This window comes from Eschrichtius robustus, chromosome 12 (assembly GCF_028021215.1).
Source record: "Eschrichtius robustus isolate mEscRob2 chromosome 12, mEscRob2.pri, whole genome shotgun sequence".
Classification (NCBI taxonomy): domain Eukaryota; kingdom Metazoa; phylum Chordata; class Mammalia; order Artiodactyla; family Eschrichtiidae; genus Eschrichtius; species Eschrichtius robustus.
The window spans coordinates 1,871,743-1,894,219 of NC_090835.1; the positions used below are offsets into that span (position 1 = coordinate 1,871,743).

General features: G+C 48.7%; 1 protein-coding gene and 1 long non-coding RNA gene across 2 annotated transcripts; both read right to left on the reverse strand.

Annotated features, from left to right (window-relative positions):
- Nucleotides 1-5,427: 5,427 nt before the first annotated feature.
- Nucleotides 5,428-21,699, reverse strand: HMCES (5-hydroxymethylcytosine binding, ES cell specific). The gene is made up of 7 exons (XM_068558482.1): nucleotides 21,635-21,699; nucleotides 20,973-21,181; nucleotides 13,884-14,027; nucleotides 12,972-13,097; nucleotides 10,443-10,624; nucleotides 7,186-7,378; nucleotides 5,428-5,725 (listed from the first exon to the last, which is right to left on the reverse strand). The coding sequence occupies exons 2-7, from the start codon at nucleotides 21,153-21,155 to the stop codon at nucleotides 5,489-5,491; spliced, it is 1,065 nt and encodes a 354-aa protein (XP_068414583.1). The 5' UTR covers nucleotides 21,156-21,181; nucleotides 21,635-21,699; the 3' UTR covers nucleotides 5,428-5,488.
- Nucleotides 16,910-20,966, reverse strand: LOC137773649 (uncharacterized). Its single transcript, XR_011075708.1, has 2 exons — nucleotides 20,817-20,966; nucleotides 16,910-17,213 (listed from the first exon to the last, which is right to left on the reverse strand). It is a non-coding gene; the product is annotated as an uncharacterized lncRNA (long non-coding RNA).
- Nucleotides 21,700-22,477: the final 778 nt, after the last annotated feature.

Below are 22,477 nucleotides of genomic sequence, written 5' to 3' on the forward strand. Positions count from 1 at the left end.
GTCTTTTCTCTGGGGCAAGAGTGTCCTCTCCAAGCCTCAGTTCCCTCATCTATAAACAGAGCCAAAAAAGATTTCTCTTACTCACCTGCTGACCAGGGCGGTCTGAACACACCACCCCTGGCCAGGGTCTCAGGTTTCCGCCTCCATTCCTCGCACCCCTGGGGTAGCGCTCTCTCCTCCTGTGAAGCCGCCTCCTTCCTCTCACAGGGCTGGGACCCTGCCTCCCTGTGAATCTCCTCAGGGTCTCGGGTCTACCCTCTGCGCTCCTGGGTCCTACTTCTCCCTGGGCCCCGGACACCTCTGCACACACTGCAAAGGCCCCTTTCCAGGCCGAGCAGCCCGAGCGACCCAAAGAATGGGGTCTCCACCCATTCAACTGCTGGGGACCAACCCAGCTAAAGCTGTCCTCTGCCAGGACAGGGCCTGGCACTGAGCACAGGACTGAAACCCATGTCCATGTTGCCTCTGACCTTGGCGATGAGGGTATCCTGCAGAAGCTGAGACCTTTCACCCAGAGCTCAACATGTCCACACCTGGCCCAGTAGTCAGAAAAACTGAAGGAGAGTCCAGGGCAAGTACAGTAATTGCAGGCCCAGGTGCCACTTCCCAACAAGGAGGTCAATCAGCAGCTCACCAACCAAAACGGTTGCTTCCTTCCAAATCTGGCAAGAATCTGCCTGTGGCCCACGCTACCGGGAAACCTAGAAGCGAGGGCGCTCTGGGAGAGGTAGCGCAGTGCAGCCAAACTGACACAGTACGAAGCCATCATGATTCCCCACTACAGAATGGGTGCGTGTGAACTGCACCAGGGTCTCAGACACAGAGGTGCACAGGCCCCAGGCCGGGCAGGACAGCCTGCCCAGCTGGAGGACACAGACCCCCCTGAAGAGTCCTGCTGATGGTCTCCAGGCAGCAATGCGGCGGAATGTGGACAGAGCTTCCCACCTTCTCAGACCTATCAGGAGCACCTGTTTCTGATTTCCCCTCCCGAGGCATGGAGGGGCGTGGGCCATCCAGGGAGGCCTGGCAGGAGGGTGCCCCGGCCGGCAGTGGTCCCACACCGGGGCTCAGACATCAGAGCCGCCTCCTGAGAATTTTTTTTTTTTTAAATTATTTATTTTATTTCTTTTGGCTGCGTTGGGTCTTCGTTGCTGCGCGTGGGCTTTCTCTAGTTGCGGTAAGCAGGGCCACTCTTCGTTGTGGTGCACGGGCTTCTCATTGTGGTGGCTTCTCTCGTTGCAGAGCACGGGCTCTAGGCGTGCGGGCTTCAGTAGTTGTGGCGTGCAGGCTCAGCAGTTGTGGCTCGAGGGCTCTAGAGCACAGGCTCAGTAGTTGTGGCGCACGGGCTTAGTCGCTCCGCGGCACGTGGGATCTTCCTGGACCAGGGCTTGAACCCGTGTCCCCTGCATTGGCAGGTAGATTCTTAACCACTGTGCCACCAGGGAAGTCCTTCCTGAGAATTTTTTATGTGGAAACTATAAACTTCTTTTTGTGAAACCTCCCACCTTTAAAATGTGGGCTTAGAAAAAGAAATACTCCACCTCACACCCATTAGGATGGCTACCATTAAAAAAAAAAAACACAAGTGTTGGTGAGAATGTGGAGAAATTGGAACTTTGTGCCCTGTTGGTGGGACTGTAAGATGGTGCAGCTGCTGGAAAACGGTATGGAGGTTCCTCAATCAAACGTAGAATTGATCCAGCAATTTTACTTCTGGGAACATACCCAAAAGCACTGAAAACAGTGACTCAAAGAGAGATCCCATGTTCACAGCAACACTATTCACAACAGCCAAAAGGTGGAAGCAACCCAGGTGTCCATCAAAGGATGATGGATGAACAAAGCGTGGTCTCTACACACAACGGAATATTATTCAGTCTTAAAAGGAACTTCTGACACTTGAGACAACACGGATGAACCTGGAAGACAGCGTGCTCAGTGAAATAAGCCAGTCACAAAGGGACAAGTACTGTATGATCCCACTTACATGAGGTCCCTAGAGAAGTCAACTTCACAGAGACAGAAAGTAGGATGGTGGGTGCCAGGGGCTGGCGGGGGATGGGGAGTTAGTGTTTAATGGGGTCAGAATTTCAGTTTTGCAAGATGAAAGGAGTTCTGGGGATGGATGGTGGTGATGGTTGTACAATAATGTGGATGTATTGTATTTAATACCACTGAACTGTACACTTAAAAATGGTTGAGATGGTAAATCTTACGTCCTGTGTATTTTATCACAACTAAAAATAAATACTGTATGGCCCAAGCAAAATCATGTGTGACTCAGTGTGGCCTTCAGTCCCCACCTTTGCGATCACTCAACTTGATCTTCTATGTGGGCTGTTCTGGCTGCTTCACGAGACAAGAAGCTTCGAATGGTGGTGTCCTGATGGAGCCGGAGCCAAAGGACGCCACACAGTGGTGACAGCAGAGACCAGGCTGCTCGTGCTGAGGGCCTGCACCAGGGTGACCACCTCCTCCCACAGGGCTGTTCCTAGGACCCCAGAGCCTTGCTCAGTGCACCCTGCACATATGTGCTTCCTTATTCTCACTCACCTCCTCTTGCCTCTCCCAGCCCCTGGCTTTCTTCTGGCTGTCTCCATCAGGGGCAAAAAGTGTGGCACTGGGGCCCTGCCCCAGCCTGGCTGCCCTATAAAACTTTTTGTGTTATTCAGTGTGATTATACAACCCCTTTCACTGAAGCCCCAGCTCCTCCAAACAGTCCTTTAGCTTCCACTGCCCGCTGGGAGTGTTGCCTGCGGAGCCTGCAGCATGCCTCTCTTCCCTGGAGCCCCGGGACGCAAGGGGGACCCTCACCCATCACCACATGAGGGACACCATGACAAGAGGTAGGTTCTCAGTCTCCAACAACCAGCACCTGTGGCTGTGGGATCCTGGGAGTTCAACTGTGAGCACCCACTCTCCTGATTCAGAGACGGGCAAACCAAGTCTCAGAGAGGACCAAGGACTTGGTCAGTTTTGTATGTACTAGGGACCCTTCCATGCAGCCCGAGCCAAAGCTCCTTTCCCCAAGGAATGAGGTTCCACACCTCCCATCACGGAGTGCTCCTCATTCTGGTTGAGAAGAGGGAGAGAGTCTGAGGCCACGCATTACCCTCTCTGGTTCCCACCACCGACCCACCCTCTGGGCTCTCCTGGCAGCAAGCAGGGTCCTGTCCAAACTCCCCAAACTGAGACACCGTTCCCAGGCCAGGAGCCCCTCAGATTTGCCCTCAACTTACCTATGCCAAGCTGTGCGCTGTGGGCCAAGCCCCTCCCTTGCCTGCGTCTGTTCTGTTTGCTTCTATACAAAGCAGGACTGTGCTTCAGGTACACAAGCTTTGCAGGAAGAGATGGATCCAGAGGGACCGCAGACAGCAGCAGGGGAGACACCCATCTACTAGAATCTGGAGTCTAGGGGACCCTCTGCCTGCTCTAAGGCTGCAGAGCAGGAAAGGGTCCCCTAAGGCCTGGAGCCAAGCCTGGTCATCGTGCAGGTAGGGTGGGGTGAGGAGGGCCTGCCAGCCGAGAGGGAGCCCAGCTGAGAGGCCAGACAGCCTCATTCAAGAGCTGTACCTCCTGCCCTGAGAACAGTTGGGGGTCCTGGTCTACTAGATCACACCACGATAGGAGACCCAACGCAGCCAAAAATAAAAATAAAATAAAAAATGAATAAATTAAAAACAAAAACAAAGGGCAGGACAGGATGCTATGCTGCTCTAACAAGCAGGAGTAAGTATTGGCAAAAGGTGGGAAAATGGTAATCACATGCCCCTGAAACTAGTGAAAATTTGGAGAGCAACTCGGCAATACCTAGTAAAGCTGATGACTCAGATAGGGGGAAAAAACTGCCGAAGGAAATGCCCAAGATGATACCATTTATGTAAACCTGAATATCACAAAACAATGTTTTGATACAAGAATGTGCTTTTAACATCACATTTATGTCCAAGTATAAAAACCTGAATGAAAAGGACACAGGCTCTTGAGGACACTCTATTCTGCCTCGTAAAAGACCCCACCAAACTGAAAACCCTGAAAAAGAGTGGGGAAAAGCGAGGAGAAACAAAGGGAATTTTACTTCGTCGCTCATTAAACTTGAAGCAAATACGACAAAAGTCGTTAACAGTCAACATTCTGGTAAAGTATCTGTATCTGTAAGATCTCTTACTACAACCCCGTGCCAAAGAGCCCAGAGAAAACTGCAGGCCCCGGGAAAGCGCCCCGCGCCCCTCGCGCCGAGCTTGGTTTCCAAACCCCACCCGCGGCCGCCAGAATTTGGAGGCCTAGGGTCTGGAGCGGGGATCCCGCCCGCCACTCGCCCCCATTGGCAGGAACAGCGCCGGGGCCCCGCTCTGATTGGTGAGGTTGCGATCCCTGATTTGCATAGGCCCGGCGGCGGCGTGCGCACGGCAGCCTGTGCGCGGAGGCGCCCCATCCCTCCCGCCGCCAGGACTGCGTGGCATCCGGTTAAGCCTGGAGGGCTGCGCGCGCAGTTAGTGCGCAGCTACGTTGCAGGAGCCTTTGCAGGCCTCCTGTTCACGTGGGCAGAAAGCGGTCCCTGCCTTCACGGACCCAGTCATCTGGGTGGGGAGGCGTACAGTCACAACCACCCAAACATCTAATTACAGAGTGACTGGTGCCTGGGACGAGCTTGCAGAACAAACCGCGGGGGCGTTGACCAGGCTGGGCCGGATGGCCCCCAAACCCGTGTCACCCTCCGTGCGCTGCTCCACCCAGGGGCCGCGAACCTGGGCAGGGCTCGCACCCAGATCCTACGCTCCCCATGCAGGGGTCTTGGCCTCTGCAACCCCTCGTGTTTGGCAGGCACTCTGGCTGGTTTTAAGCTAAAAGATTCGGGCAACTTTCAAGTATTACGAGTGAACAGAGACTCAATAAAGAGCGCCCCACCAAGCCTTTTTGTTGTTTCCAGAAGAGCAGTTTTGTCCACAAAAACCCCAATGCCCCACATTGTGACAAAACCATTCCCTAGGACTATGCCAGGAGAAAACAGTGAGATCCAGAGTTCTTCCCACCAGCAGCATTTTCTGAAATGTAAACAGTTTATCAAACACTTTATTCAGAAAAAAATACAATGTTTTAAGAACTTAATTCCAAAGCACTGAAAAGAGCCAGAAGGCTAAACAGAAAACAGCCTCTGCTAAGCAGTACCAGGGGACGCTGAGAACTGCCAGCAGGGTCAGACTCTGAGGGAAGGTCCCCGGGGTTCCAGGAGAGAGCCGTGGCCACAAGGGCCCCCCCCCCACCCCATCATGAGTTGACGGTGGTGCCTCTCCCTTCTCCCAGGCTGCCCACCCACCCCACTGGGGGTTCCCAGTCACAGTCAGGACAGCCACTCCCCCAAGAAGCCACAACTGTTAACTAACACTGTGCTACCTCCTCCAAGCCACACCCACCCCCCCCCCCCAACCCGCCGTCACCGTGGTGTTCAGCGCGGCGCACCTCGGCCTCGGCCTCTGGAAGTCCTGCGCTACTGGGTGTGAGGCCGCTTGGCCACAGGCTCCTCCTCCTTCTCCCGCTTCAGCCATCGCTCCAGGAGGTCAGCGCCGCCTCTCTTGGGGGAGAGCGGGCTCTTCTTCAAGAACTGGCTGGACCACTGGGGCACATCTGACTCTGCCTTTTGGGGTGTTTTGGTGTCTTGCTTTTTGGGTGACTTTGTGGCCAGCCATTGCAACATCTTCTGGCTGCTGCCACTTGCCTTGAGCTCCTAAGGAGAAAGAAGGAAAAGCTCAAACCACCAGCTCAAGCTTTTGGAAATAGGCCAACTCCAAGGGAAGAAAGAGGGGAAGAGGCATTAGGTATTGACCTCGGCATGGAAAATGTCACCAAGGGCCAGCTGGGGCCCCTAATCAGGAGTGGGAGGAGAGGAGCAGAGTGTGCTCCAAGGGCTGCGAGGAGGAGGGAGCAGCTCTCAGAGGCTTCCCAGAGGAGGTGTGCGGGGCCAGCCAGAGAAGAGGGCTGCTGGGCACTCCAAACACGGGCAGACAATGAAGCAGTGTCAGGGAAAAGTGTGTGCTTCAGCCAAGACCAGGCAGCGTGGGGTGGGGAGGTGAGCTGGAGGGCGGGAGTCAGCCGAAGGCCGAGCGCAGCTCTCTCCCGCGGCACCGCCCTCCACACAGCCCCCTACCAGCCCCGCTCCCTCTGCTTCCTCTACGCCTTCGCCAACCCCGGACTGAAGCTTCTGAGTTCACACGATGCCACCTCTCCAGAATGTGAATTCTTCTGGAGTAAAGACCATGGCAGAAACGGGGCAGTGTCTAGTGCAAAAGGAATACATACAATGACATTTTTAGAGACGGGTAATGAAAAAAAGTGTCAGGGGAGCAGGAGTTCGAGAGAACTGAAGAAAAAGGATGACACTGACAGTGAGTATGAAAACTTAATAAACTTTTAGAAAAGTGGGGAAGGGGGCAGCTGTTCTAGCCATCATTGTCCTGCACACTTCTCAGGCACCCTAAGATGCCTACTTTGGAACAATCAGACCCACGTCTTACTTCAGGTCCCTCTATGCCACTGACAAACAGTTGCTACTCCTAAACCTTCACCCCGGGTATCAGCAGGGGCCAGCTTCTGCTCTGGGACTTCCTTCTCACTGAGGCCTCTTGCCTGTTCACCTTCCCTTCAAAATACACCATCTGGATCCCCGCCAATTCTAAGAAGTTAAAGTTCACGGCAGGAATGTTCTCAAATCCCCCTGAAGGGGAAAGAGGATTGGAACTCCTCCATCTTGTAGTTGGGAAAACAGAGGTGCAGAAAACAGACATAAATCACACATCTGGTTGGCGAGAGATACAGTTATGGTCAAGGGCTCCTTTGTCCTTCTCACAATCACCCTCTAGATTAGGAATCCTCAAACTTGGCTTATTATCAGACCCACCAAGGCAGCTTCTTAAAGATACAGAAGCCCAAGCCCAGCCCTGAATACTGAAGCAGTAGGTCTAGATAGAGGCTGGCATTTCCATTTTGCAACAGGTCTCCTGAGGACTCCCGAGTCACAGCCCGCTTTGAGAGTCACTGCCCTGGTCCACCTTGCCGTGCACGAGGAAGGTGAATCTGGGGTGGTCTGTATTCAGTCTCTGATTGTGCAAGGTCACAGCATGAAATGAACAGGTCACACTGACGGCAGGCAGAAAGCTCAGGAAGGACTGTCGCAGTCAGAGGCCCTACCTTTCTGCCCAGCAAGCGGAGAGGAAGCAGGCACTCAGGAGTGTTGTTCCGGGAGCTGTTCACCACGGAGGAGACTCGGTGGAAGGTGATGTTCTCCGTGGGGTGAATTAACTTCAGAGCTTCTTGAGCTGAGACCTCCCCGAAGTCCAGCCACATAGAGACTGCCTCCTCTCCATCTAGTATGGCAGGCATCCTAGCCCGTGCGGTGAAGACAGTGGTCGGGAGCAGCGGGGGGGGGGGGGGGGGCGGCGGCGGCGGGGAGAGGCCTGGTCAGCTGAAGCGCAAACTGCCCCAAGCAGCAGCTCACCCTCCCTCCGCGCCTCACGTGCCAGTTGCTGCCCGGTGTCCCCCCCCCCACCCCCCCCACCCCCAGGGACCAACAGGGCACAAAACTCAACACCAGGAGAGCCAGCTTAACAGAGTCAGATGGCAAAGACAGTGCCCCGTGCTATGAGTGGATCCACTCCAGTGTACACGCTAGCAAACTGGTGACCTTTACGACACTCCAGCCTAGACTTAAAGGGAAAATGAACCCTGGAAAACGTGTCTATCAATAATACTCTCCAGCCTTATCACCCATGGAAGATTTATCTAAGAAAGAGCTATTTATATAATTGTGAACAAAAAGAAACTATGGCTCAGAAAAGCAAAGAGCCTGCCTCAGATGACTCCTGGTACCCAGCAGATGTTAGGAAAAGATCCCTTGTTTAGCCCCCAATTTTATGTTCTGGGCCAATGCAAAGAATGTACACACTTCATTGGTGGGTGGTACAGATAGGAGATAAATGCGTTAACATCTATTTTAATAATTATTATTACTTCAACAAGTCAAACATTTTAGTTTATTTTAATTTAATTAATTTTTTTGGCCGCACTGCGCGGCTTATGGGATTCTTAGTTCCCCGACCAGAGATCGAACCCGGGCCCTCAGCAGTGGAAGCACAGAGTCCTAACCACTGGATCGCCAGGGAATTCCTCCAAACAGGTACTTTTAAAAAGTGTTTTAAGGGACTTCCCTGGTGGTGCAGTGGTTGGGACTCCAAGCCCCCAATGCAGGGGGCCCAGGTTCGATCCCTGGTCAGGGAACTAGATCTCACACACGTGCCGCAACTGAGAGTTGGCATGCCACAACTAAGGAGCCCACATGCTGCAACTAAGGAGCCCACCTGCCACAACTAAGACCTGGGGCAACCAAATAAATTTAAATAAATCAATAAATATTAAGGAAAAAAAAGGGTATTTTAAGATCTTTGAAATCCAGATGCATTTTATGATGAATGGCATCTCTGCACTGTATCACACACACTTTAATTGGCAATAATTGGCAGCACTTTATTTTTCTTAACAATGTATAAAATAGTGGTACAAAATCTTAGATTAGATGAAATAGGAATTTATTTTAAGGTGAATTAGCAAAAACTAGAACTATTATATCCCATGAAAGCATCACTTCAGACAGAACGCTTAGGACAAGAGGGCTAAAATCGGTAATCCAGTGTGTGCAGCACTGCGTTCTTTCCAGCAAAAGATCATAAAATTACTTCTGAGGACACTCAGATCTGGCAAAAACTGTGAAAGTGTTACACAAGTATAGTCAGTTCTGCTAACGTTTGTTTTTTATTTTATTAAATATATTTTTAAATTATTTATTTATTTATTTATTTGGCTGCTTTGGGCCTTAGTTGCAGCACACAGGATCTTTGTTGCCTTGTGCGGGATCTTCGCTGCAGCATGCGAACTCTTAGTTGCGGCATGCACGTGGGACCTAGTTCCCTGACCAGGGATCGAACCCGGGCCCCCTGCATTGGGAGCGCAGAGTCTTAGCCACTGGACCACCAGGGAAGTCCTGTAACGCTTGTTTTTAAAATGAAAATCTGTTCCAGTGTGATTGATCTGTTAGAACATAATGCAGATTTTGCCTTTGCTTATATACGGTTCTGTCTGTGAGAAACACAAAGTGAACACAGAAAACTGCACCCCGCTGAACTGAGCCTTGTAAGAGTACACAAAATGCACACATCTCAAACACTGACGGCTACCTTGGCTCACTGCATATTATCCTCCAAAGTTGTGTTCTGTTCTCATTTTGCATTTGTAAACTTTTCTCTATATTAAAAAAACGATTCATTCAACATCTCAAACATGTCTAAGCTTCCTGGCTCAAACACTAGCGCTAAGCAGTGCATGCAAACAGAAAACTTGTAAGTCTTGACGAGAAGCTTGAAATAATAATAAAGCGTCTTGAAAGCAAGAAGAGAACATGTGATATCTCCAGAGCGACAGACATAAAGGATCCACAACAGTAACAGGGCTGGGAAAAAAGGAACATCCACGGCTGGAACAATTGCAAGAAGTGTTATAAAGTCAATACCAGCCAGGTCTGAAGGAATAGAAGCAATGGAAAGATAGGGACTGAAAGCCGAACAGTAAAAAAACTAAAAAACTGGAAGCTTTCTCACAAAGAGAATGCCCTCTCTATACACAAAGACCACACAAACACCACAGAGGTGGCTCCTCTTAGTGCTAGTAATGGCTGTTTTGGTGGCCCCAAACACTGCTGCCACTTCCAGAGCTCTCAGCTGTTGGGAGAAGACATGAGTACAGATGAAGATGCTGTTAGGGAATTTCCACTAGTGATACTGAAGTTAATTGGAGGAGGCCACACGTTGGGCCAAAATGTTCAGTTTTGATTAAATACGTATCTATTATAAAGGCATGCCTCGAAGGAACAACGTTTCAAAGGCAGAAGAACATGCCCCAGGATTTAAGACTGCAAAAGACGATAATTTTGCAGAATCTTCCTTCTACCACTGCACAATAACACAAGCTGCAACTCTTGCGACACTCACTTCCACAAGTCAGTTTCAGGTCTTTCTAAGGTAAAGTGCCATATTTATTGTAATATCTATGTACTTCTTAACCACTTAATGCATGGAACGATAGTACTGTTTTTACTAGATTCCTATTTTTTTTTTTTTTTTTTTTTTTACTGTGTCACTGACAAAATTTTTAAGTGTTGTCCCCTTAGTCCCACTTTTCCCGTAAGTCCTATGGTTTTCATAGTGCAATTTTGCATAGTGTGGTGATTTTTAGGAAATGCATATCATGTTACAGCCAAACTGACTATACTTTGTGAAGCAACTGTCTTACTTTCCTACTCTCTAAATCTGTGCGTACAGAAGCTGCCTATCTAAAAGCAAAGAGGACGAACCCTGCCCTGAGTCCTTTTGGAGCCAGGCATGAGAAGTGTGACTTGCCTGTGGTGGATGCCATTCAAGCCTTTGCAAGAATCCACTGTGATGATGGTGTAAGAATACAGGCAGTCTCCTCCCTCCGGGGGCTCCCAGCAGTCAAAGAGCCCGGCCATTGTCAGCGGCCTCCAGTTGTCCCAGACTTTCTCCCAGTCCTCAGGGCCGTCTGCAGCACCCATGCTCTCTGACTGGAAGCAAAATCCATGGTCGATTAGATACTCAGCAGCCGCCTTCCCCCCTGCAGGTTGGGTACTATTACAGACTTGAGAGCATGGCGATCATTTTAGAAGTGATTCAGCCCATGCCTTTAGCATGGGTCCTCTTGATCCACTGTCGCAGAAGGAAAGAGGCTTGGTGGCAGATACTCACTGAAGCAATAGATTTATGGCTCCTTAATGCTTTCACAATACAGTTTAACACCTTCAGTGGATACTCAGGCCTTCCGTGATCTGGATAATCGTTCCGGCTTTCAATTACAACGTTAACTTGAATTAAGCCCAGCTATTTCTAAATGATGCCCTCATGCAAATTTCATGCCCCTCTATCTCGCAGAAGCAACTTTCCTCTGCCCCAAAGGTCTTCCCTTCCCTTTTTCATCATGCCAACTCCTACTTGCCATTCAAGATTCAGTTCAAGGCCTAGACTACAGAAAGCTGGAAAGTGTCACCTCCACCCTAGCAAAAAACAAGGTAGAGCATCTAAATAACCATAACTTAAACTCGTCAGAGAACTGAGGTCACAGGGCAACCGATTAACCTGAACTTTATGGAAAGACAGGGTCATCCAAGAGGAGGCGAGGCACCAGTACTGGCTTCCCAGTGGTAAGAGAAGGAAAACAAGGCCTCCTCCATGCAGCAGGTAAGAATTCAGATAAAATTATCATCAAATTGCTCGATGCAGAGTGTGGGCTAGCCTGAGAGCACAGAAGCCCTGGGGGCTGCAGACATCAGGGAAGTTTGCCTCAGCTTGCAGACCACCCTCCACAGGTGCTATCGAGAGAGACTGGGGGCAGGGGACTGGAGAAAGCTTCCCTGCCAATGTGTGCTAGACACGGGGAGCTCTTTTGCCTCAGGGACGGTGAGAAGCCTCAGCTGGTCACTCCTCCTCTAAAGAACAAAAGCCTTAAGGGGCCAAGGGGAAAAGGGATAAACCCTGTCGCTCCTAAGATACAGCTAACGACCCCCTGAAGCTGGAAAAGGGCAAAAGAGAAAAACCCTCTACGCCCCTGGGGAAGCAGCAGGATCACCGAGAAAGCTTGAGCCTGAGAGCCGGGGACACAGCTCTGCTTAAGACTGAGACTGAACCAAGACAACGGAGAACTCTCTCCGCCCCCCTGCACACCAAACGACAAGCAACAGCAGTCTGCCTCTGGGGGAGGGGCAAGAGCATGGCGAGAGCCTCTGGAAGGCACAGGCTCAAAGGGACGTAACAACAGCTGCAGGGAGCAGGGCTACTGAGAAAAACCCTCTGGAAAACCAACCCGTACCCTAAACACAAGGTGACAGCGGAGAAACATTTCAAGCCTGCGGTGCACAACAAAACCAAACCCAGTTCAGCTCCGGACAAGATCAACTCAACCTCGGACATGAATGGCCTAATAAAAGAATAAACAGGGACTTCCCTGCTGGCGCAGTGTTTAAGAATCCGCCTGCCGGTGCAGGCAACGTGGGTTCGATCCCTGGTCTGGGACGATCCCACATACGGCAGGGCAACTAAGCCCGTGCGCCACAACTACTGAGCCACAGCTACTGAAGCCCGCGCGCCTAGAGCCCGCGCTCCGCAACAAGAGAAGCCACCGCGGTGAGAAGCCCGCACACGGCAACGAAGAGCAGCCCCCGCTCGCCGCAACTAGGGAAAGCCTGCGCGCAGCAACGAAGACCCAAGGCAGCCAAAAAAGAATAAGCATATCCATTTCCAGACACAAATATCACTGATCTCAGTCTCTGTCCTATCTACTATGTCTGGCAATCAATAAAAAATTATAAGACATACAAACAGCCAAAAATAACCAATGAATTGCCAAGATATAATAGAAATCAACAGGACCAGACTCAAGAGATTTCATTTCCCAAATGCTGAAACTATCAGACAGGAATTTAAGTGTAATTGCTATATATATATATATATATATACATATATTAGCTATGTATTACATATATATATACATAATAGCTCTTATAGAAAAGGTAGACAACATGCATGAACAGGCAGATAAGCAATTTCAGTGAAATAAGACAGAACAGTGAACTTAAAAACAGGTCAATAAAAATCACTCGAACTGAAACACAGAGAAAAAAGAATGAAATATACATAAGAGAACATCCAAAAACTATGGGACAATATCAAACCGTCTAACACATATATAATTAGAATGCCAGAAAGAGAAGAGAAAACGGGACAGAAGAAATAGTTGAAGAGATAATGGCTGAGAACTCTCAAAAAAATAGGAAAGACATCAAACCAAAAATGCAAGCAGCTCAGAGAACATACCAAACACACAAAGACACAGACACAGATATACACTGCTGATGATACCTTTTCTGTTTTGATTTGGGGGAAGTAGATGAAGTAGGGCTGCGTCCGGTTTGTTCTCTGACATCGCTGCCACTCATAGAAACCATCTGCTAAAACAACACAGCGTCTTCCCTTTCCCAGAGGCACCTGAGGGAAAACATGAGCAAGATATGGTCTTAGTGATGGAAACATGTTTCATGGACTTAAAATCTCAGATCTGCCAATGTGTGACCTCAGAGCAGTTGATTCCTCTGTATGTCACATTTCTTATGTATAAAGTCACCCTTACACAGATGTTGAAAAGATTAAATAATGTACATAGCAGGAAACAGGCACTGTGGTAGCTAGTCTCCAAAGCTGGCCCCCCAGAGAACCACGCCTACCAATATTCACATACTATGTAGTCCCCTCCCTCAGTGATCTCAGGCTGGCTCTGTATGACCAACAGAACGCAGCAGAAGTGACGCTGTTATGATTTCCAAGGCAAGGTCACAAAGCCCTGCAGCTCCCGCCCTGCTCCCTTGGATGGTGAACTCCGGATAAGCCAGATGCCACGTGAGATGCCTGACCACCTTGACACCCCCTAGCAGGCACATGGAAAGGCCTCCAGTTGTTCTACTCATCCCAGCTGAGGTGTCACCCATGTGGGTTAAGAAGCCACCTGGGACATCCAGCTGTCATCTGATTAGAACTACATGAGAACCTCTGGTTGAGTAAAAACTGTCTAGTTGAGCCCAGGCAGCCCATGGTTTATTATGAGAAATAATAAACTGTTGTCTTGGCATGCTTTGTCACACAGTAATAAAGAGAACAGCACTCTACATTAATAACTGGGAACACACTTTGGAACTATTTCTCAGGTATATAAGGCACTAATAGTTCTGTTAGATAAAATATCAGAATGTGTGCCTTTTCCCTAGACCAGCTACCTACCTTAAAGGACCGTTTCTCCATTATGGTATCACTACGACAGTTGCTAGTGTTGTACTGCAGCTTGGAAGGATCAGCTTCTTTAAACCAAGATGGGACCAAGCCCCACCGCATGGGAGCAATGATACGCTCAGATGAGTCTGCGCCCTGCCACGAAAAAGGTTAAGATCCAATGAGGAGATCATAATGAAATTTAGAAAACCTAATTCAGTACATGCATTACATCACTACTAGTATCAAAATACAAAGAGGATTATTAATAGGGAAAGATTCTACTTGAAAACAATTTTAATGACGTATCATGATGTGAGTAATTTGAGTTCTCTAGCAACCGTATTTATTAGAATGTATGACATTCTGCTTGGGTAGGATGGGGGATACAAAGAGCTTTAATTTCTGCAAACTTTTAATGAGTGCCTACTGCAGGAGAGACATAGTACCAGGCCCTGCACTTCACATGGCCCCAGCTCTCAAGAAGCACACGTTACAGGCAACCATCATACAAAAAGGTACATGCTATGATTAAGGGATACATAGGGTAGTATGGGGGCACATGGAAGGTGCTTAACCTCAAAGGGCTTGCACTGTAACTCGTGAGGCCACACAGGCATTAAAAATATGAAGTGATAAGATACCATAGGCTAAGGGCCATGTAAGTGGTACACACAAGGAGTGTCAAAAAAGTTCAGTGGAGAGTGATCTGTGAGAGATGGGATGGAGAAGTATTATCAACTCCTTGGGAAGGGCAGAGGGGAAGGAATAGGGTGAGGTGGTTCTTGGATTGGATCCCACAAGAGGTATAGGAATCAGACAGAGAAGAGATGGGAGGAAAGCCCAGATATGAAATTAGAGGCCGTGTCAAGAATGTGCAGGAAGTGGTTTTGTGCAGCCAAGTTATAGCAAGCCTGAGGATGCTATTTGTAGGAAGGCCTGCTTACAGGATTGGCCCTCAGTTAGGATCTGAGAACTTGGATTTTTAGTGTTTCCACCTTTCCCTAACTGATAAAGATGGTATACTATGCCTACTTTGTGCAAAAAATGAGGTTTATGCTGAGTACCTGCTTTCCTTCTAGGAGTCTAGAACTTTGGTACTTGCCAGGCAGAGAGTGCCTAGATGACCAGCCCCCGACAAAAACCTTGGGCCTAAGTTTCTAATGGGTTTCCCTGGGCAGAAACACTGCACGTTACTACATTTTTCACTGCTGGAGAGAAAACATGCTTGGTGTGCCCCCTCACAGGAAGGAGAGACGATAAGGAAGCTTGTGCATGAATTTCTCCAGATTTCTACTTGTTTCTTTTCCCTTGCTGATTCTACTGTGTATGCTTTCACTGTAATAAAGCTTAGCCACGTCACATGCTGAGTCCTTCGAACGCACCTCCGAATGTGGGGGTAGTCTTGGGGCCTCACCCCCAACACATGGTTGTTAAACTTTTTGGGGGTAACTGGTCCCTTGAGAATTTGATGAAATCTATAGATTAAAACGCACACACACACGCACACACACTATTCTCACGGTGTACTACACTGAGTTGGAAGACACCAGTGAGCAGAGAGTACATTTTAGGTTCTACTAGGGTGGTACAGTAGGTCTGGTGACAGTAGTGAGAATAAAAGACATTCAAAAGATAGAAAGAAAAAAGAAGAAAAGAAATTGTGGTGTCAAATGGACAAAGAAAACAGGGATGATTAAGTTTTCAGGCCCAGAAGCCTGAAATAATGACGGTGCTATTGAACAAAAGAGAAAAATCCGGAAAGAGGTTTGATGTGGGGAAAGATCACATGTTGAATTTCAGGTAACAGCGGGAAGTCTGTGGCAGCTTAGAAAAAGGGTCCCAAAGTCTTTGACGCTTCTCCCATCAAGAGCTGTGTGGGGGACCTATGTGCCCTTTCCTTGAATCTGGACGGGCCTGTGACCTGCTTCTATCCAACAGAATGTGGCACGAGTGACACTGTTATGATTTCTAAGGCTAAGTCAGAAAAGGTTTTTCAGCTTCCTCCTTGTTTGCCGAGACACTGCCTTCGCTGCCCTGAGCTGCCATATAAGAAATCCAGCCACCTTGGTGAAAAAGCCCAGGCTTTGTGGAGAGGCCACATGTAGGGGCTTTGGTCAAAAGCCCCAGTTCAGAGCCAACATCAACTGCCAGATGAGAGAGTGAAGATGCCTCTATTTATTTATTTTATTTTTTTGACCGTGTTGGGTCTTCGGTTCGTGCGAGGGCTTTCTCTAGTTGCGGCAAGTGCGGGCCACTCTTCATCGCGGTGCGGGGACCGCTCTTCATCGCGGTGCGCGGGCCTTTCACTACCGCGGCCCCTCCCGTTGCGGGGCACAGGCTCCAGACGCGCAGGCTCAGTAGCTGTGGCTCACGGGCCTAGTTGCTCCGCGGCATGTGGGATCTTCCCAAACCAGGGCTCGAACCCGTGTCCCCTGCATTGGCAGGCAGATTCTCAACCATTGCGCCACCAGGGAAGCCCTGAAGATGCCTCTAGATCAGATGTTGGTAAACTTTTCTCTAACAGGCTAAATATTAAGTACTGTAGACTTTACAGTCTTTGTTATAAACGCTATTATAGGGACAGAGCAGCCATAGACAATTGATGAATGGATGTTGCTCTGTCCCATAAAACTTCATTTACAAAAATGATCAGAGGGCCCTAGTTTTCTGCCTCCTGCTCTAGATGATTCTAGCCCCAATGCCTTCTCAGCTGAGGCCCCAGACCCCAGGGAAGAGACAAACCATACCTGCAATGCCTTCTCCTAATTCCTCACTGGTGAACATAATATAAAGGTTGTTCTGAGTTACTAGAATAAAATCCACAGACAGAGGTTTACTATGTCCAACAAGCATGTGGAATTAAAGCTTAGGAGAGAGGCAGCATGGTACAGAGAATGGGTCAGCAAACTTTTTCTGTAATGGACCAGACAGTAAATATTTTTGGCTTTCTGAGTCCACACAGTCTCTGCTGCAGCTCAACTCAACTCTGCCACCGTTGGTAGTGTGAAAGCAGCCAAAGAACAAGTGAGCATGGCTGTATTCTAATAAAACTTTATTGATAAAAACAGGCAGTGAGCCAGATCTGGTCTGAGGACCATGGTTTGCCAACCTCTGGTATAAAGGAAAGAAAACGGCCTTTGTAAGAAGACCCTGGTTCAAAAGTCCCTTCTCTGCTACTTATGAGGTTAGATGTGTGGCATGGAATAAGCACACTAATTGTAGTTTAATATTTTTTGAGGTTACGATGAAAAAGAAACAGCAAAATCTTCTATACAAAGGTGACTGGTAAAGCCATTAGGATAACGTTTCTTAGAGAGCAAATCAATCACAGGATCAAACCTGGGGGTACAAAAACAAAAAGGAGAAATGAGGAAAAAGTGCAGTCCAACAAAAAGTTCCTAGAGAGATAAAAGCAGAATGAAAAAAGTTGAGAGGATGGAATTCCAAGAGGGGAACTGTCAGTAGTAGTGTCTTAGAAGGGCTTCCCTTTTTTTTTCTCTTAAATTTATTTGGCTGCACCGGGTCTTAGTTGCAGCACGTGGGATCTTTAGTTGCGGCATGCGGGATCTAGTTCCCTGACCAGGGATCGAACCCGGGACCCTCGCACTGGGATCGCGCAGTCTTAACCACTGGACCACCAGGGAAGTCCTGGGCTTCCCTTTTGTTTAAAGCTAATTCCTCCACTGTGCTCTTCACAGGATCCTGTCCCACTTCTTTCAATATCTTGCCTGTATTAGTTAATCCCCTTGCCATACAAACACACACACACACACACACACACACACACACACATACACAACACAGACCCATTCTTGTTATACATGGCAGGTAGGTTGTACAAAGTTGCCACGAACACTGAAGTAGGGAACACTGAACTGCGGCTCTTAGGGGAAACACCGTTAGGTTGCCAGGAACCTATAGTGACAACATTTTCATCAACTGATCAATATACAACCTTGTCTTCTGTGTGTTTTTAACATATTTATTATTATATGTTAAACTTTATTTAACATATATTGTTGGTTCATTAATGTTGAATTCATGACCAGCAGCCACAGTAACTCATGCCTGAACGAAGCGTCTCTAACACATGTATTTTCTCTGTAAGGCATATTACGCCCTTCTTGCATTTAGGAATTCTAGCCTGCACTTTACCACTATGCTTGGGGACAATTTTGAACACTAAGATCACCAACAAAAAGCATAGAAATGCAAAAAACATGGCAATAAACAGATCTCAAAAAAGACACTTGTTTATAGTATAAAAAGTGAAACAAGAAAGTAGAACTTCATCTTACTTGATCTCAGTTAGGAATACATATTTGGGTAACTTGAATATTTCACCACTCTGTATGTCCACGAATGACTACAAAAGCATCATGAGTTATTATTTTGGGGGTTACAAAGTAGGCAAGTAGGCAAATTTACCAACACAGAATCTATGAAGAATGAGGATCAACTGTACATATGTATACATATATACATACATGCATATATACATGCATGCATACATACATACATATATGCATACATACATGCATACGTATATACATGCATACGTATATACATACATACGTATATACATGCATACATATATACATACATACGTATATACATACATATATACATACATATATACATGCATATATACATGCATACATATATACATACATACATATATATACACATGCATACATATATACATGCATATATATACATGCATACATATATACATACATACATATATACATGCATGTGTTGCTTCCTCCTTAAAGACAGAAGCAGCCTTTAAAACCAATAAACGAGCTCGCAGGATAACTAAGGAAAAGGTGATCCTGGAAGAAATGGTAGGGTAGAGAAGGAAGGAAGAGAAAGAATGTGTGAAGACACAGAGCTTTTGTAAATCCTCTTTCTCTTCCGGAATCAAATGTGTCAAATGTACCTTCCAAGCAGAAGGGCTCCCTGCACAAAGCATAAATGAAAATAAGAGATAACATTATCTCACAGCCAACTAAACAATCTCGCATCAGAAATTTACAAGACAAAACTCTAGATCTGAGGTTCTGGACACGGGACAATTCTGACACCGCCCCCCCCCGCCCCACCTTCACTTCACCAAGCCCGGGGGTGAGGGCTGGTCCACTGGCATCGAGTGGGTATATCGTGTGGGTATTTGGCAATGTCAGGAGACATTTTTGGTTATGATGACCTAGGGAAAACTGGCATCTACTGGGTAGAGGCCAGTGACGCTGCTAAACATTCTACAAGGCACAGGTCAGCTTCCCACAACAATTATCCCGCTTAAAATGTCAATAGTGCCAAGGCTGAGAAATCATGCTCGTACGAATTCCACTGATCACCTTTAACCTGAGTGTGTTCAATGGACAATTGTAAACCAAACCCAAATACAGGGCTGCCCCATACTGGGAGCAATGAATAGAAAGCAGCTTCTAAGCCAAAATACTGAAAATATTGCTCAATATTAGTCATCTTTTCCTCTACCCTCTTGGACTTGTAACCTGAACAGCTGGTAGCACCAGGGGTAGATAAACGAAAGAGGAAGTAACTTGCAAGTCAGTGGCTTCAAATGCAAATGTTACAATCTATACACATGTGCTGACATTGATGATACGGATTAGTCATCTGAAATAGTTCTATTTTCGCTTTACAATTTACGATGTTCATTTTCAGATAAATGAAACCTCAAATATTTATCAAAATTAGGAAACCCTAGCAATCTTTATAAAATTTATTGGAGATGTGGAGTCAAAACATTCCATCAGCAAACTGACATCACTGACAGAAGAGGAGGGCTATGCGTGCTTAGCGGCTCCACCTTCCCCATTCCTAGTTCCAGGAAGTATCCACTGGAGTGGGAACAGTGGACGGGACCTCGGTACCAGCTCTTCCCTCACTGCCTGGGTAACCCAGGACCACTCACAATCTTTCTACACTTCTGTCTTTACATCTGTTAAAGTTTTCTTCCAGCTAACATTCATTCTATAATTTTAATGATGTGGTACAAAGAGAACCAAGGCTAAAAGATAAGAAACCTCACACAGTTAATCCTTCTTTCTCTTCAAATTATGCCTCCCTCTGAAACGTTTTATTTTTTCCTTTCCCAGTCAAGGTTCCCCATGATATTGATTTTACTTTGATTTGCCTCTCATTAAAAAAAGTCTGTTTAGTTTCAACAAGTATGCATCCACTAAAAATGGCTCGAGAATAAACTATTTCATGTAAATGGCTTCATTCAACCAAGAAGATCAAAGTCATCTGGTATTTTTTTTTCTAAAATAATCTGATCCCTGTAACGGAAAAATGAATCTTTTTTGACTATCATATTATCACAACAGTTCTGAAGAGTATGCAGCAGGGGTATAATCAATTGTATCAAGTGACTTAAGCATTATGGATCAGAAAGAATAAAAATCCAAGATGGAAACAATCAGGATTTTAAAAAACATATCAAGTATATTTAAAACATTTAAGACATGGAAGAACTACTAATTTCTGGAATGAAGCATTTTTATTACACTACAGGTATGCACGCATACAGACACACACTCCCCCTCTTTCAGGAGATAAAGCCAAGAACCAAAACATGATTATAAATTATCGGCCACTCCAACACTACAGAAGTAGATTCTACCAAGATAAAGAATGCAATTAAACTTCATAATACCAAAGCAAATACCTCTGTTCCTAGCTTCAGTAAAAGACAAACATAAAAAGATTGAAGACGCAAGCAGAAAGAATAGAAACTTAAATGTTCAAGAAACGTCAGAGGTGTTTTTAGACTAGCTAGTCTTAATCCTGCCCTAAGCCCAGAGATTCTGACTTCGCTGGACTCATAAGCGGCATGGAAATCCTTTTTTTTTTTTTCTTTTTTTAAAGATATTGAAAGGTCCCTGATGATCAGTGAGGTCTGAAAGACGCTACCTTAAACAGTGCTTTCAAATGCATATGAACCGGGCAGGCAGCAGGGCTGGCGCGCCTCGTGCAGAGCAGCACGCAGCTGGGGCCCCAGGAACAGTGACCCGTGCCGGAGGCGTCAGCACAGGCGCAGCGGCGGGCGCAGGGCAGGTCCGCGCTCACCTTCTCCACGTGCAGCCGGGACAGGAGCACCGGGCTGCTGGACTGCGGGCTCTTGTTGTACGACGGGCAGTACCGGTCCGGGTCCCTCCACTCTGGGAGTCGCCGTTGGCCCTGCCGGTCCCGGTAGGCGCAGGCCCGGGCGAGGACCTCCTTGGACAGGTGGCAGGACGTCCGCCCGCACATCCTCGGCGCTGCGAACACCGCGGGCCCTGGACGCGAGGACGGGGTTCGAGCGCCTCAGACGCGGGTCTCGGGCCTCGGCCCCCTGGGTCTCCCTCCGCGCCCCGCCCCGCCCCGCCCCACCCTACCCCCACCCCAGGCCCGCGCGCCGGGCTCACAGGGACACCTCCCGCCCCGCGGCCCGGCCGGGCGAGGAAAGGAAGCTTCTCGGCCGGGGGCTCCTCCTGCCCCGCAGGCACCGGCCTCCCCCGCTCTGCCCCGCTCCCTCCGGGACCGCTGACCCCGAGGACCGCGCCCCACCCCCACCCCACCCCACCCCACCCCACCCCACCCCACCCCCGCCGCCCGTCCGGTCTCACTTCCCTCTCAGGCCCGCCGCCCTCCCATCCCGCCTCGGCCCCGCTCACCGCCGCTCAGGCCCCGTCCGTCCCACTTCGCCTCCCCCTCAGGCCCGCCTGCCCGTCCGCCCGTCCCCTCCTCACCTCCACCTCAGACCCAGCGTCCGCGTCGCTCTCAGCGCGCCCGCGTTCCCCGCGCCAGGCCCCGCCCCCCGCGCCAGGCCCCGCCCCCAGCAGGCCGGCCCAACCCCCAGCGGCCGGCGGTTCCGCCTAGCGCTGGGGCTTCTTCCCCTCCCGCACCGTGCAGAGGGTTGGGGCTGTGGGACCTGACAATCCTGAAGGAGCCCGAGCAGGAGCCTCTGATTGTCTCGAGGACTCGTCCTCCGTATGGGCCGTTCCCCCGCGGGGTTAACTCCCTCCCAGGGCGAACCTCGGGAATGGGCCGGGAAGGGTCCCGAGGGTGCAGGCTGGCAGAGACCCTAGATGCGACCCGGGGGCCTGCAGCCCCCTCTCCGTACAGCGGGAACCACAACTCCAGGGCACCGGGTTCTCGTAGGGGTGAAATCGGGAAATTTTCTTTACTTCGCAGTCCTACTAACGGCCCATAGTTTCGGGCAAAAATTGAAAAACCATCAGGAAAACTGCCATGGATCGCACAAGTCACTCTGAAACTTCGGTGGGCACCACAACACTTTCCAAGGCCCATTTCCCCCACCCCCAAACCGGAATCTCTAAGGGTTGAGGCCTATGTTTTTTAAAAATAGGCTTTACAGGTGTATTTCAGCCACAAAATTGGCAAACCACCTGGCTTGTGTTTAAAAGCCCAGCAGAGGAAACGAGTGACTTCTGCTCTGTAAGGGCTGTTCCTCCGGCGGAAGTGCACCGGCCACCTCAGACCCGGCACTAGGCAACAGCCAGGTAATCCACCCAAACCCTCCGGCCTCACTCATGTCCTGTAAAAGGAGGGTGGTTTAAGGGCAAAGGCTC